The 15,515-nt window shown below is 35.6% G+C and overlaps 1 protein-coding gene across 2 annotated transcripts in view; it reads right to left on the reverse strand.

The window, feature by feature from the left end:
• Window positions 1-651: 651 nt before the first annotated feature.
• The window catches only part of CHODL (chondrolectin), a 28,146-nt gene continuing 13,282 nt past the window's right edge, over window positions 652-15,515 (reverse strand). The window contains exons 4-7 of one of the 2 annotated variants that reach the window (XM_032877995.1): window positions 7,313-7,399; window positions 5,155-5,257; window positions 3,386-3,464; window positions 1,953-2,064 (exon numbers count right to left, since the gene is read on the reverse strand). In XM_032877995.1, the coding sequence (XP_032733886.1) occupies window positions 2,062-2,064; window positions 3,386-3,464; window positions 5,155-5,257; window positions 7,313-7,399 (272 nt within the window). In that variant the 3' untranslated portion in view covers window positions 1,953-2,061. Of the gene's footprint in view, window positions 2,065-3,385; window positions 3,465-5,154; window positions 5,258-7,312; window positions 7,400-15,515 lie in introns of both variants that reach the window. The other variant, XM_032877994.1, reaches the window with a different exon arrangement.

Here is a 15,515-nt window from a genome sequence, read left to right on the forward strand (position 1 = left end):
TTTCATTTTTCAGAGGTCAGCAAAAAGTTTAAGAAACCCTAAGGACAGTCTCACTGTCACCGTCTCATAAAAGGGAAGTTGACTGTATGGGTTTAGAAACTGATACCAGAAGAGTTTTGCAGGCGTGGATCAAGACAACAGGCAGAACCACGGCCCTCCCCCATTGCCTTTCCTCTCCCGCCATGCAGTTGTTGTGGTATAGTCATGGGTGGCCAGACTGGGGAAAGCACTGTCTCCTGTCCCTCAAGACCCAACCGAAGGAAGAAACACATGGTAGGACCTTGGAGGAAAGATGTAGATCCCAGCAAAGATGGGAAACCAAGTAGGGAAAGGAAGTGCGAAATGTGTCAGATTGGAGCTTAGAATGCGGCTGCTGCCTCTCTCAGTCTCTAAGCAGGTGAAAGGGTGCCAGCACCCACTCATTTCTCTTTGTCTCTAAGTTTTGCCAACCAACTTTAGTTGTGAATTACCTTAATAAAAGCTCTTTATTTTCCAGTTTAAATGATTAACCAGAGAAAAGTTGAGGTTTAAAACGCTCTATAACCCCAACTTCCATTCATACCCTTCTTCAATAGTCGTTTGTCTCCCTCTTCATGTACGGATGCAAAACCTGTATTTTGTTCACTTAAAAGATTTAGACAATATCCATGGTCATTCTTCAGAAACAAGAACTTTTTATTTACTTAAAAGGAACACAGGAACATTTGAAGACCCGAGAGTTACAAGTCTCTTGAGAAGAAGCCACAAGCGTTGAAGAAACTAGAGAAGATAAGACAAGAGGAACCACAGTTCACTCTCTCAGGCAAATCCTCAACATGAACCCAGGATCGCCAATGCCCTCAACCCGTGTTCACAGTAATTCATAGTTTCTCTCCTTGGTGAAATATCTGTGTGCTGTGCTTACCTCCACGCTGACGGTGACGATGCACCTGGTTGAGACTATTTTACAGCTGATAGAGGCTGAGCAGAGCTATGGGAAAACCTTAAGCATACTCCACAGTCATCTGCTTTCCGGTGTTAATCCCCACCCTCCAACAACCATCTTTGTTTTGTTGGCAAGGGAGGGACCAAACCGATTCCAGAACCCTCAGAGAGCTACTTGTGGTTATATAGGCAACATGTGAAGACATGATTTATATTGTGTATGCCACTTTTGTTTTGCTCTAGACTGAGTGTAATATTGTTGATACGGCTATTAACAAAGTTATTACAAAATCTGTTGAATTTTAAACTAAAAACAACTGTAAGGCACATGTCTTGCACAATTGAAATTAGACAATTCTTGCCTCTAAGTAAAATATTTGAGTAAATTTACACCACAGTTACTGAAATAGCTTCTTATTTCTGAAGAGATTTCCTAAACATTGTCAGACCCCAGAACAGAGAAACTGAAAGAAGATGAACCACTTCTATAAAAGAAACTTTTTCTATGGTAATAGATCTATGTGTGTGTGGAGTCAGTTGAAAACAGTGATACATTTCTTTGATCAAAACAGCACGTATTGAAAAATGAAACACCATAAAAATAAATACTAGAACAGTTCATTTTTATCAAACACTTATGTAAAGGTAAAATACTTTTGCACACTGTAAATTTTAGTACAATTTACATTACATTAACTAGGTTATAACTTATGAAAAGTGACAGAAACAAAAATACTTGCTTCCAACACATACACTTCTCTGATGTGTTGACAGCAATTTTATCTGCACAGTCCATTCCATTTACTTGACGTTTGGGTGCATCCTTTAGCGAAATAAGCATGTCTCACTCCATTATTAGCACAGCATATTTTGTAAATGAAATAATAGACATATAAAAATTATTTTAATATTTGCCTCAAGAGGGAGCTTACAGTTCATCTTGCAGGTCCTTTGAGATTTCAAGCCATTCCAAGCTAATGTTCTGATGCCATTCCTGATGCAGATCCAGAATTAGACAATTTTATTTTCTCTTTTGGAGCCAAGTCAGTGAATTATTATACTTCCATGCCACTTTCTTTTCTGGTGCTTTTTGAAATCCACAGTGTGGACTGAGTTGGGCTAGTTTTTGTTCTTCCTTTACTGAAAAACATAAGAAGACGTAAGTTCAATGTCTGGGACTTTTTATTGAAATAGGCATGTTTTGGTCCAAATGGAGATATTTCAGACCCTTATAAAATGGTCTTTCTTCTCTCACCAGCATATCTACAAAAGATTCTAGATTATTCCAGTATTTGAAGATGGTAAACAGGTCATGTGAAATGATGAAAAAAACAAAATTGATCTCTGTTTGACCCTTCTTAGTTTAGAATTCAGACACATTCAAACACACACACACACACACACACACACACACAAATGTGTCTGACATAATACCAAAAAGTTTCATTATAATCACTCATAAATCTTCAATTTATTTGATCACTATTTTTGAAATTTTGCTTTTTGGATATTCTTCTGTTCACATAGTCTGTATCTGATGGCAAATCATCAAAATAGTGTTTTTGTCCTAAGTGTAAGTACCTTCCTAAAACACTCTTCCCCTCTGTTTTCCTGTTTTATAGTTAAGTCACTTAATTCCCAAAAGTTTGGCTTTGCTTCAGTCTCTGCAACCAATGCAGTTCAAAGTAGATTCAGGCCTTAATAACTTACTTCCTTGAGATCTGAGACTCAACTTCCCTCCTGTCAGACATAGAATCCAAGCCCACACTTCCATCCCCCATAGAGAGCTGGCTATCTTCTCACTCTCTTTTTCATAAAATGGCCACTTCTCAGTTTCCTGCGTAATTGCCTGTTCCTGAGTTTAGCTCTGAAAATCGTCCTCTACCAGGCTACTTACCAAAATCTAGGTTCCTGGCTCTCATTTCTTGAGAAAGAACCCTCACCTGGATCACTTAACCACTTCTGGTTCCTGTAACTTGGGTCCTGCACTTCCTGCCTCCCACAGACAGTCCCTTCACAGACATCTGCTCCACAGCCCACAGGTAACCCATTCCATCTACTCTCAGTCTACCAGACATGGTAGAACTCCATCCAGAAAAGAATTCTTCCGAACAAGCCTGATCGATACAATTCTATAATACTACTTGATTGACTTCAGTGTAACTGAATTTGTTACTAATAAAATACTGTGACCAAATTATACGTTTTGGAGATTTGCTTCCAAAAAAGTACGAACAACACATCTTTTATCTATGAAGTCATCTAACATGAATGAAAAATAAACCAAGCAAAGTTTATGAAAAACAAGAAATTTTTTCAAATAGTAAATAAAAGATGGTTAAGTTATTAATGTCTTAAATTTTTGTGTAGCATTAGTATTTCATTTAAGAGTTACTACCAGTTAAGGAAACGAGTTATTGCTTTGAATATGACATGGAATGATATAAACCATTATGTGTACCAGATTGGAATTTAAACTTTCTGCAAGGCACTCAGATGATAATGGAGTTGAGTCTTTGGTGAAGTTTCTCCTTGCTTTCCTGGAAGAAAGGAAAAGGGGAGGATCTAAGAACGAATGAAATAAGCACTACAGCTAATTCCGGCATCTGGAGATACTCAATTTTGGTTTATTTTCTTACTCTGAGAATTTGAAACAAGTGAAAACTCCTCAGATCTTCAAAGGTATAAAAACGTGGAAGACTTTTATATGAATAGAATCTCCACAATAATATACTATTTGGAAGAAGAAAAACTTTAGAGAAATCTCAGTTACTGGCACTTGAGTAATTTTTATTTTAGAAATAACAATGTCTGTATAATATTTTAAAAATTTGTTTTTAAATCTTATTTGGTTATTTACAGCTCTTCCTTAACAGTTTGCTGGATTAAGGGGAAATTTATGTCACATCCTCTCTCTACTTCTCTGGTTTTCAAAATGACTAATCATCTTTCCATCTATAGCCTTAGGTATTAAGGGAATAAATGAGATATTTACTACTGTCTTTTTTCTGTACAAAATATTACCCAAAAATTTTAACTGTGTTTCCCAGATATGTTGTAAAGCCCAAAGGCACAATATAGTATTAATTTGCCAGGCTTTACTTATCATTATTCAAAATATCTTATTTAAGGAACCCGTACATCACACTTTGTGTCCTTTAAAACAATTTATGTCAACCATTTAGAGTTTACATCTATTTAACATTTTTGTTTTATTTTTCTGGGGCTTTTTTTTTAACTTAGTGGATCTTTATGGCTTATTTCAGAAACAGATGAAGATGAACTCAAATCAAAAGAAAAATAATGACTATTTGCAGGTCCTTCCCTGATGAAGGCACTCAGTTTTTGTTTAAAATACTGATAAAGGTTCATTTTAAGGAAACAAAAAGTAAAATAAGAAAAAAAATTAAACTAAATTAAAGTAAAATAAAATAAAATAAAATAAAATACTGACAAAGATGGCAAGTATATTCTAGCAAATATGCTCTCATTTAAACACAACACCTTTTCCTTTTTCTTTTAACATGTATCTATATTTCATATATTAATTTTTTAACTGATAAATTGACACATATGAAAAAATTTCACCTTTAACTCAAGGGTATGATTAACTAGATATAAAAGAATACCTCCAAGAATGTTGCTGTTAAGACATATCATTTTGATGGAAACTGCCTCCTAAAAGTGACCTATTTTTACCATTGTACTTTATTTTCTATATTCAAAAAATCCTTTGGAAATAAACAACAACCTATGACTTAAAATTTTAAAAAAGGTATTACAGAGTGTACCCTAAAACCAAGTCTTACATACAACTTGGGGTCAAGATGGAAAGGTTTAGCATTAATGCTTATATGTAATAAACAAGAGACAGTATAGTATAGTTGTGTATGTCGTCAGCTTGCAAGGATTCAAATTTCAAATCCGCCACACACACTAGCTAAGAGACCCAAGGCAGACTGTATAGCTCATGTAAGCCACCATATCCTCAACCGAAAAACAGAAACAAAAGAGTACCTACTTCCTATGACTTGTGAATATTAAGTGAAATAATTCATGGATCCTATAATCAAGGCCTATCTTATTAGATGTATATACTGGATTTGTACTGACAGCAAATTCAGAACTTTCTTAAGGCAAATTAAAAATATAATTCTATACTTTTTAAATGAGTTCTGGAAAACCTATAGAAAACTTTTCAAGTTGTCTCTACATATATGAATTATTTACCTTTTATGCAGCATCTGGAAACAGCAGGTTCCAAAAGCGACCAGTATCAATAAAAGCAGTGGGATTGTTGGTATAACAACATAAATTAGATTGGGAATTATGCCTACAAAAGCAAAATAGTCTTAGTATAAAAAGATGGCTGAGGCAGAATTCTAACACTAAAACTATATAAACATTTTCCAAAACTTTAAGATAAAATAGATTTATTATAAATAAATGAATTCTGAGAAAGTTTCTTCTTCAATATTGAATAATCTAGTGAAACATATTTGTTTGGTTGCCATTCTCCAGTTCGATGTCCATATTTCTAAAACTATTATTAAATCTGCCATTTAGATAGGGACTAGTTTTCATGACATACTAATAATCTTAGCTATCTCACTTCATTAATCCTTCTCCGTTATTACTTTGAGAAACAAGCACTGGTTATTAAAATAATTGTTGATTTATTGGTTATATAATCATCTTAACCAGTAAGGTCAATGCCACGATGATATGCAAGACTCTCTGGGATTAAATCAAAATACTAAATATTAGTAAATATTAACTAATGACACAGGCATAACCCAGAAATGCAAGATTCCAGACGCATAAGGCTTGATCTTAATTAAATTCTAAAATGAATCATTTTTTTAATCCTGTTCCATCACACTTGATAATGTTAGGTATCCTTGGTAAAATAAAACACTGCCACACTTAAGCCCCATATAAATTAAAATCACTTCATTAAACATTTCTTCAAGGTCATAAGAGGGAAAATATTCCTCATGTAATTATTTATTAGCATTTTTAACTAGGTCTAGATGTTCTGACTGGCTTTAAAATCAGGCACCTGAAAAATAAAAAGAACTAAGGTTTAATATCATGTCCATGTAAGAAAAGAAAATTGAAAAACTATGCGTTTCGCTAGTAAATCGAAAGCTGTCAGCATTAGCAATCTAAATAATTCTAGTCAAAGTAAACCAGACTTAGATCAAACTACCCACATAACTGTACATCATGTCCTTTGTTAACAAAAGATGTATTAACTGAGGTCTAGTGATAGGGTATTTTGGGGGTAACTTGCTATGCTTTCCCTTAATCTTGAGCTCCCAACACACGACTTCAAGGACTTTAAGGATTCAGGAAACATTTTTGTTCTTTTTCCAAATACCATCATGAACCGTTATCTGTAACAGTCAAGAAGAAGAGAAACTATTTCCTACTCTTTCATGGATTTTGGATCACCTGGGGAAAGACTCTGAGACTTTGGGTCTTTGGCTCAATCTTCACAAAGCAACTAGGATAAATCAAGATTTCTGTCCGGTCGTCACAGGCCCATGCTAAAAGAGCGCCTAACTAATCCTAGGAGAAGTTTCTGATTGGGATTTATAATTCCAATCAGGGAATGTGCAATTTGCACTGGGATTTCATTGTTTCTTTGTTAGAGAAGGTTGTGCCAGGGGCTCCTGGGTTGAGAGCTCTTTATACGCATTCTGTCCACCCTGTTCACCAGTGATATCCCCTCCATATCCTGAAACCAGCCAAGGTAGGAGTACACTTACCACGGGAATATGCAAAGGATACAAATCAGGCTTTTGCTTTTATACCCACTCCCACATCAGCCACTCACTAAACATTTACCAGCACACCATGATTTGCAATCTGCTAAATGTGCCTATTTACATCATAATGCCTATGTGATATGTGAAAGGTTATGAGTCCAAGTTTCCATGTGGATTACTTAGTTTATTACTAGATATGTTGACTTGAAGTGAAAAAATAGGAAGGAAACAAATAGATTCTTCTGTTCAAAAACTAGCTCAGCATTATTAGTTCAAAAGTAAACTCCCAGGGGTGCCTGGGTGGCTCAGTGGGTTAAAGCCTCTGCCTTCAGCTCAGGTCATGATCCCAGGGTCCTGGGATCCAGCCCTGCATCAGGCTCTCTGCTCAGCAGGGAGCCTGCTTCCCTTCCTCTCTCTCTGCCTACTTGTGATCTCTGTCTGTCAAATAAATAAATAAAATCTTAAAAAAAAAAAAAAAAAGTAAACTCCCAGAGGCCAAATTCAGTGAACCATATCACCAAGCAACAAGAAAATTTAGGGCCAGCATGAAGCAGAGTTTAAAATTATAGTTTCTGCTCTTATTAGGGGGAGTTAAAAACAGGTGAATTCATTACCTGCTTCAGTAACGACCACATTTTGATGGGTGTCTCCTGGTTGATTTGTAAAATAAGTCTTTTCTACAGGAGAAGTTGGATTAATCTCTGCAAATAATTGGTACAGGCATCATATATAATGATAAAGAAGAGAAATACAAAAACAGATGAAAATAAAACTTTATAATAAAACAATGTAAATACCAGAGTTTCGATTTCTGAATAATTTACAGATAAAAATTATATCTTGAATTTAAATTTACATGAAATTATTCAACTGTGAAGTCATCATTTCATTACCTTTGACTAAAGTAACCAGTTGATAAGTCTTTGTGACTCAGATCGACTTGGTCCTTGCAACCCCCAAACTGCCTTTAGCAATCAATACCGTGTCTATACTGACAACAGCCTGCTACAGCCAATCATGACCCAGCAGGTAGAAAGAAAGGCAAAGAGAAGCAGAAATTGGGAGTCTAAGAATGTGAGACACTAAGTGCCATTCCAAGACAAGCCTAGATGGCTTCTTCATTAATATCAGTGCAATATCTAGGTTTCTCCTTGCAATAAAATCAGCAGACGACTGTACATGGATGCATTTGGAATAGGTGATTCAAATAACGATGTTCTAAAGCACATTTCTGTCCTAGAAAAACAATGCCATACTTAGATGTGCTTTCAATAGCATCTATTTCTTTAAAAAATATTAATAATAATAAATTAAGGCTTGCAAGTTATTTCTTTCCCTGGTTTTATAAGATCTCTTTAATGGTTATACAATTTAAAAATGTCAAAATTTCTTACACGATCTGGTATTGTTCTGCTATTTTTTTTTTTTACATAAGGCACTATTTGGTAAATTAATATTTCAGTAAAAGTAAGTTGAATTAATGAGAACAAAAAAACCCGTAACTTGTCTTCATTTGTTTCAAAAATATAATTCTGTTTATGTTTGATAACTGATGGAAAAGAAAAAAATAAAACACAGGCAGCATTCTCTATTAGTTCAGCATGTTAAATCATTTTTAATATTAGATTGGCTACTCTAATTTGGCCACATAGTCTTTCTTTATTGGACATTTATCATACACTGTCCTATAATAACATTTATTATTCTTCCACACATATTTCACCCTAACACTTCAATATCCTCCTATAGGTTTTAGAAACAGTTCTACCCTACACTCACTTTTCTACAGAACTTGGGCCCTCTATGCCAGTTGCTGCTCAACTGGGGTTTGCTGCACAAATATACAGATATAATACAATTTATCAATATAGAACTGGTTATTTTTAAAAAATAATCTTAATAATCTTTAAATCAATGTAATTTCTGATTAACAACATTTTAGAAATTTAGCCTGTAAACACTACTTTTAATGTCTAAGAAAAAGAGTGCATAAGGCAATTTAGTAAGTATAAACATTAGATTCAGAAGGATCCCCATGAAAATGTTTTAAGATAACACTGATAGACACAGAAAATAGATATGTAACTCACAAGGCAATAACAAAAAATGGAGAAGAGAGTAAGAAAATCAATTAGTGAGTTATTCCGTGTCTTCATAACTAGGTTAATTATTTACTACTTCAGATATCATTAGTCATATTTTAGATGGTGTGTAGGGGGCAGAAAGAGGAGCCTAAGTTCAAACCACACAGTGCTTCTGGTAGCTGGAGAATAAAGTTCAAAATAATTGGTGTCCTAATTCATGAATTTTAATAAATCCCACTGCTTACTCCTCCAACCCCCTCACCATTAAAAACTAATCATTCTCCACTAAAAGAGCATTGACTATAGAAGCAAGAAATTTAATCAAATTAGCCTCCTCCATAAATAAAACACTCAGCCTAAGGAAGGTTAACAAATAGAAGACAAATATTTAAAATAAAATAAAGAAATACGTATTTAGACTATTAGAATAAAGAAAAAATAAATAAAATAAATATTTAATTTAAATAAAGAATAAAAATTCTAACTATATTAATAAGACTGTAAATATAGCTATACATTTATAACAATAAAACTGCACATGTGCACCAAAAACAAAAAAATACATAAAGGAATCTTATTCACAAAGTATAGATTATTTGAAGATTTAAGTAGAATATAGAAGATAGAGAAAATATATATATATATATATATACATATATATATATATATATATTTTATCTTAAGTGCTCTTCCATGAGTAATATGAACCTAGATTACCTACACAAAACAAGTAAAGAAGATTCTGGGCTTGGCAGTGTCCTCAATAATTTGGTAAGTAGGAATGCAAAATAAAAATAAAATAAATGTATGAAGGGTCAAATAGTTTACCTAAAAGCCCAAAGAAAGGAGAAAGAAATAGTAAGGATACTGTATAACATACTTTGTTTCATTCAATAGTACACAGTATCACCAATGGAAAATATCAGAGAATTTTAACTTTATATTTTTCTAAGAAAAAAAAAAATAAAGACAAAGAACATAAGTGCATAACAGATTTGGCTTTGCAAAGGCTTCTAAGAGGGTAATGATGGATTTAGGGCTTTAAAGAATAAACTCACCGGGGATAAAGAAAGCTGGCTAATACACTGAAGAGCAGGATAAATATAAAGAGAAGGGTGAATCTAATCCAAATAATCTCTGGTGCTTTAAGGTCTTATGAGAAAGGAATCATGTAATTTCAAGAGAATAATAGAAATAGCAGTATTTGATTCTAATTGCCTTCCATGAACACATTTTGAGGTCAAGTAGACAGCCCCTCAGGAGACTTCAAATGGCACTTCCCAGCACTGAGAAGGAGAAAAACATCAAAAAACTCTCAAAGCCTAGGTGTCTAGTTTGACTTTCTCAGGTGATTAAAAAAATTAGTTTATGTAATTTTGGTTAGTCTCTACTTTTGGTCAAATATTAATTTAGTGGAACTGCCCTCTTCAAAGTAATTTAAATTTACTATGTCCACAGGAAACCCCACCAGTGTAGCTCAGGACAAGACAATCTTCCCATGCTGCGCATGACAAGAAGTTGGAGACTTCAAACCAAAGCTATCAATGGGGCAGATTCCAAAGATTGACAAAAAGGAAGACCATGGCACAAGCCCCTACTCTTTTCCAATGTGCCTCAGTGAGCTAGAATCAGTCTGACTTCCAATGAGAAGCACATGTGAAGTGGCAATGTCAACATAAGAGATGCTAATGTTCCAAGAGGAAAGTCATTTTGTTCCCTTAAATGCATTGGATAATCATCCAATGATCTGTCACTCACATGTGTAAATCCCTAGGTGCTTTGATTGCATTGATGACTTATACCGACTTCAACAACTTTACACTACATATTTAAAATATTTAAAAATAGACATTTATTCTTCATAAAGATCTGTTTACAAAAACACAATTTGACCTGAACATTGGAAATGTTATTTTCCCGGCCTTGAGTCAAGATGGCAGAGAAGTAGCAGGCTGAGATGACATCAGGTAGCAGGAGATCAGCTAGATAGCTTATCAAACCATTCTGAACACCTACAAATCCAACAGGAGATCGAAGAGAAGAAGAGCGGCAATTCTAGAAACAGAAAATGACCACTTTCTGAAAGGTAGGACCAGCGATAAGTGAATCCAAAGCAATGGAATGATAGACTGCAGGGGGAGCAGCTGGTTCCCAGCAAGCGGCGGAGCAACGGAGCACAAAATCAGAACTTTTAAAAGTCTGTTCCACTGAGGGACATCACTCCAGAGGCTAAACTGGGGAGAAGCCCACGTGGAGACAATGTGTTCTCAGGTCCCATAGGGTCACAGAAGGATCAAGGGTGTCTGAGTGTCACAGAGCTCACAGGTATTAAAGCAGGGAAGCCAGCTACAGAGACAGAGCCAAGGAGTGAGCTCTCAACTCAGGGTTACCTTAAATTGTGATCCATGGCACAGACCACTGGTCTGTGAGCAGGGACCCCACAAGATCCAGGAGATCCCCCCTGGAAGAGCTCAGGAATGTGCAGGGTTCAGAGACTCCAGGCGGGGTTGTGGGCCAGAGACAGAGAAGCTTGGTCACAGGCTGGGTGAGCTCGGAGCACTGCTGGAGGCCAGGGAGATGGGAGTGATTGAGCGCTTTTCTCTGAGGGCGCACTGAGGAGTGGGGCCCCGAGCTTTCGGCTCCTCCAGGCCAGAGATTGGGAGGCTGCCATTTTCATTCCTGTCCTTCAGAACTCTGCGGAAAGTGTTCAGGGAACAAAAGTTCCTGAAAGCAAATCCGAGCAGATTACTTAGCCTGGCCCCTGGTAAGGGCTGTGCAATTCTGCCTGGGGCAAAGACACTTGAGAATCACTACAACAGACCCCTCCCCAAGGAGATCAGCAAGAAATCCAGCCATGACCAAGTTCACTTACCAAGGAGAACAGCTGAATTCCAGAGGAGGAGAAAGCAAAGCATGGAATTTATGGCTTTCTCCCCATGATTCTTCAGTCTTGCAAAGTTAATTAATTTTTTTAATTTTATGTTTTTCTTTTGCTATTTTTTTTAACTTTTACCCTTTCCTCTTTTAACATTCTTTAACTAGTTTATCTAAACAATACCTTTCAAAAAATCATTATTATAGTCATTATTATAGTCATATTTTATCCTTCATTGTATCTAACTTTATTTTTTGTATACACATAGGGTTTTTTCTTCTAAAAAAATTTGGGATACAACTTCTTCTAATAGATCAAAATATACCCTAAATCTAGCACAGGGCTTTGTTCTAGTCTCCAGCCTGAGGAATACTCTCCACTTTTTTTTTTCTTTATTCTCCCAACCAACTTATCTTATCAACTCCTTTTTTAGAAATTAAAAAAAATTCATCTCTATACTTACATTCCATCCCTTCATCATGTTTACCCTTATATATGTTTTTCATTCTTTAAAATATTGGGAGGTAGCTTCTTCTAAAAGACCAAAATACTCCAAAATTAAGTGGGTGATCCTGTTCTATTCACCAGTCTAATATATATATATATATATATATATATATATATATATTCTTTTTTTATATTTTTTTCTTTATTTATTTTTTGTTATTTTATTTATTTTTCCTGAACTTCTTTTTACCCCCTTTCTTCCCCCCACAATTTGGGGTGTCTTCTGATTTGGTTAAAGCACATTTTCCTGGGGTCTTTACAACCCCTTTAGTATTTTATTTGCTCCTTCATATATTCTTATCTGAATAAAATGACAAGGCGGAAAAACTCACCACACACACATACACACACAAAAAGAAAAAGAGACAGTACCGAAGACCAGGACCTAATCAATATGGACATTGATAATACGTCAGAGTTAGAGTTCAGAATGACGATTCTGAAGGTGCTAGCTGGGCTCAAAAAAAGGCATGGAAGATATTAGAGAAACACTGTCTGGAGAAATTAAAAAATTTTATTTCTGGAGAAATAAAATAACTAAAGTCTAACCAAGTTGAAATCAAAAAAGCTATCAATGAAGTGCAATAAAAAATGGAGGTGCTCACTGCTAGGATAAATGAGGCAGAAGAGAGAATTAGTGATATAGAAGACCAAATGACAGAGAATAAAGAAGCGGAGCAAAAGAGAAACAAACAACCACTGGACCATGAGGGGAGATTTCAAGAGATAAGTGATACCATAAGACGAAACAACATTAGAATAATTGGGATTCCAGAAGAAGAAGAAAGAGAGAGGGGAGCAGAAGGTATATTGGAGAGAATTATTGGAGAGAATTTCCCTAATATGGCAAAGGGAACAAGCATCAAAATCCAGGAGGTTCAGAGAACCCCCCTCAAAATCAATAAGAATAGGTCCACACCCCGTCACCTAATAGTAAAATTTGCAAGTCTTAGCGACAAAGAGAAAATCCTGAAAGCAGCCTGGGACAAGAAGTCTGTAACATACAATGGTAAAAGTATTAGATTAGGAACAGACTTATCCACAGACACCTGGCAGGCCAGAAAGAACTGGCATGATATATTCAGAGCACTAAACAAGAAAAAACATGCAGCCAAGAATACTATATCCAGCTAGGCTATCATTGAAAATAGGAGGAGAGATAAAAAGCTTCCAGGACAAACAAAAACTGAAAGAATTTGCAAACACTAAACCAGCTTTACAGGAAATATTGAAAGGGGTCCTCTAAGCAAAGAAAGACCCTAAAAATAGTAGATCAGAAAGGAACAGAGACAATATACAGTAACAATCACCTTATAGGCAATACAATGGCACTAAATTCATATCTCTCAATAGTTACCCTGAATGTTAATGGGCTAAATGTCCCAATCAAAAGACACAGGGTATCAGAATGGATAAAAAAATAAAACCCATCAATATGCTGCCTACAAGAAAGTTATTTTAGACCCAAAGACACCTCCAGATTTAAAGTGAGGGGGTGGGAAGCAATTTACCATGCTAATGGACATCAAAAGAAAGCTGGGGTGGCAGTCCTTATATCAGCTCAATTAGACTTTAAGCCAAAGGCTATAATAAGAGATGAGGAAGGACACTATATCATACTCAAAGGGCCTGTCCAACAAGAAGATCTAACAATTTTAAATATAATGCCCCTAACATGGGAGCAGCCAACTATATAAACCAATTAATAACAAAATCAAAGAAACACATCGACAGTAATACAATAATAGTAGGGGACTTTAACACTCCCCTCACTGAAATGGACAGATCATCTAAGCAAAAATCAACAAGGAAATAAAGGCCTTAAATGGCACACTGGACCAGATGGGCATCACAAATATATTCAGAACATTCCATCCCAAAGCAACAGAATATATATTTTTCCCTAGTGTACATGGAACATTCTCCAGAATAGATCACATCCTCGGTCCTAAATCAGGACTCAACTGGTATCAAAAGACTGGGATCATTCCCTGCATATTTTCAGACCACAATGCTCTGACGTTAGAACTCAATCACAAGATGAAATTTGGAAAGAATCCAAATACATGGAGACTAAAGAGCATCCTTCTAATGAATGAAGGGGTCAACCAAGAAATTATAGAAAAAATTCATGGAAACAAATGATAATGAAAACACAACAGTTCAAAATCTGTGGGACACAGCAAAGGCAGTCCTGAGAGGAAAATATATATAGTGGTACAAGCCTTTCTCAAGAAACAAGAAAAGTCTCAGGTACACAACCTAACCCTACACCTAAAGGAGCTGGAGAAAGAACAAGAAAGAAACCCTAAATCCAGTAGGAGAAGAGAAATCATAAAGATCAGAGCAGAAATCAATGAAATAGAAACAAACAAACAAACAAAAAATAGAACAAATCAACAAAACTAGGAGGTGGTTCTTTGAAAGAATTAAAAAGAGTGATAAACCCCTGGCCAGACTTATCAAAAAGAAATGAGAAAGGACCCAAATTAATAAAATCATGAATGAAAGAGGAGAGATCACAACCAACACCAAAGAAATACAATTATAAGAACATACTATGAGCAACTCTACGCCAATAAATTTGACAATCTGGAAGAAATTGATGCATTCCTAGAGACATATAAACTACCACAACTGAACCAGGAAGAAATAGAAAGCCTGAACAGACCCATAACCAGTAAGGAGATTGAAGCAGTCATCAAAAATCTCCCAAAAAACAAGAGCCTAGGGCCAGACGGCTTCCCAGGGGAATTCTATCAAACTTTTAAAGAAAAAAATTAATTCCTATTCTTCTGAAACTGTCCAAAAAATAGATATGGAAGGAAAACTTCCAAACTCATTTTATGAGGTCAGCATTACCTTGATCCCAAAACCAGACACAGATCGCATCAAAAAAGAGAATTACAGACAAATATCCTTGATGAACACAGATGCAAAAATTCTCACCAAAATATTAGCCAATAGAATCCAACAGTACATTAAAAGGATTATTCACCACGACCAAGTGGAATTTATTCCAGGGCTGCAAGATTGGTTCAACATCTGCACATCAATCAATGTGATACCATACATTAATAAAAGAAAGAACAAGAACCATATGATACTCTCAATAGATGCTGAAAAAACATTTGACAAAGTACACCATCCTTTCCTGATCCAAACTCTGCAGAGTGTAGGGATGGAGGGTACATACCTCAATATCATCAAAGCCATCTATGAATACCTACTACAAATATAATTCTCAATGGAGAAAAACTGAGAGTTTTCCACTAAGGTCAGGAACACGGCAGGATTGTCCATGATCACCACTGCTATTCAGCATAGTACTAGAAGTCCTAGCCTCAGCAA

Source organism: Lontra canadensis, unplaced genomic scaffold (assembly GCF_010015895.1).
Source record: "Lontra canadensis isolate GAN:19392208 unplaced genomic scaffold, GSC_riverotter_1.0 scaffold62, whole genome shotgun sequence".
NCBI lineage: Eukaryota > Metazoa > Chordata > Mammalia > Carnivora > Mustelidae > Lontra > Lontra canadensis.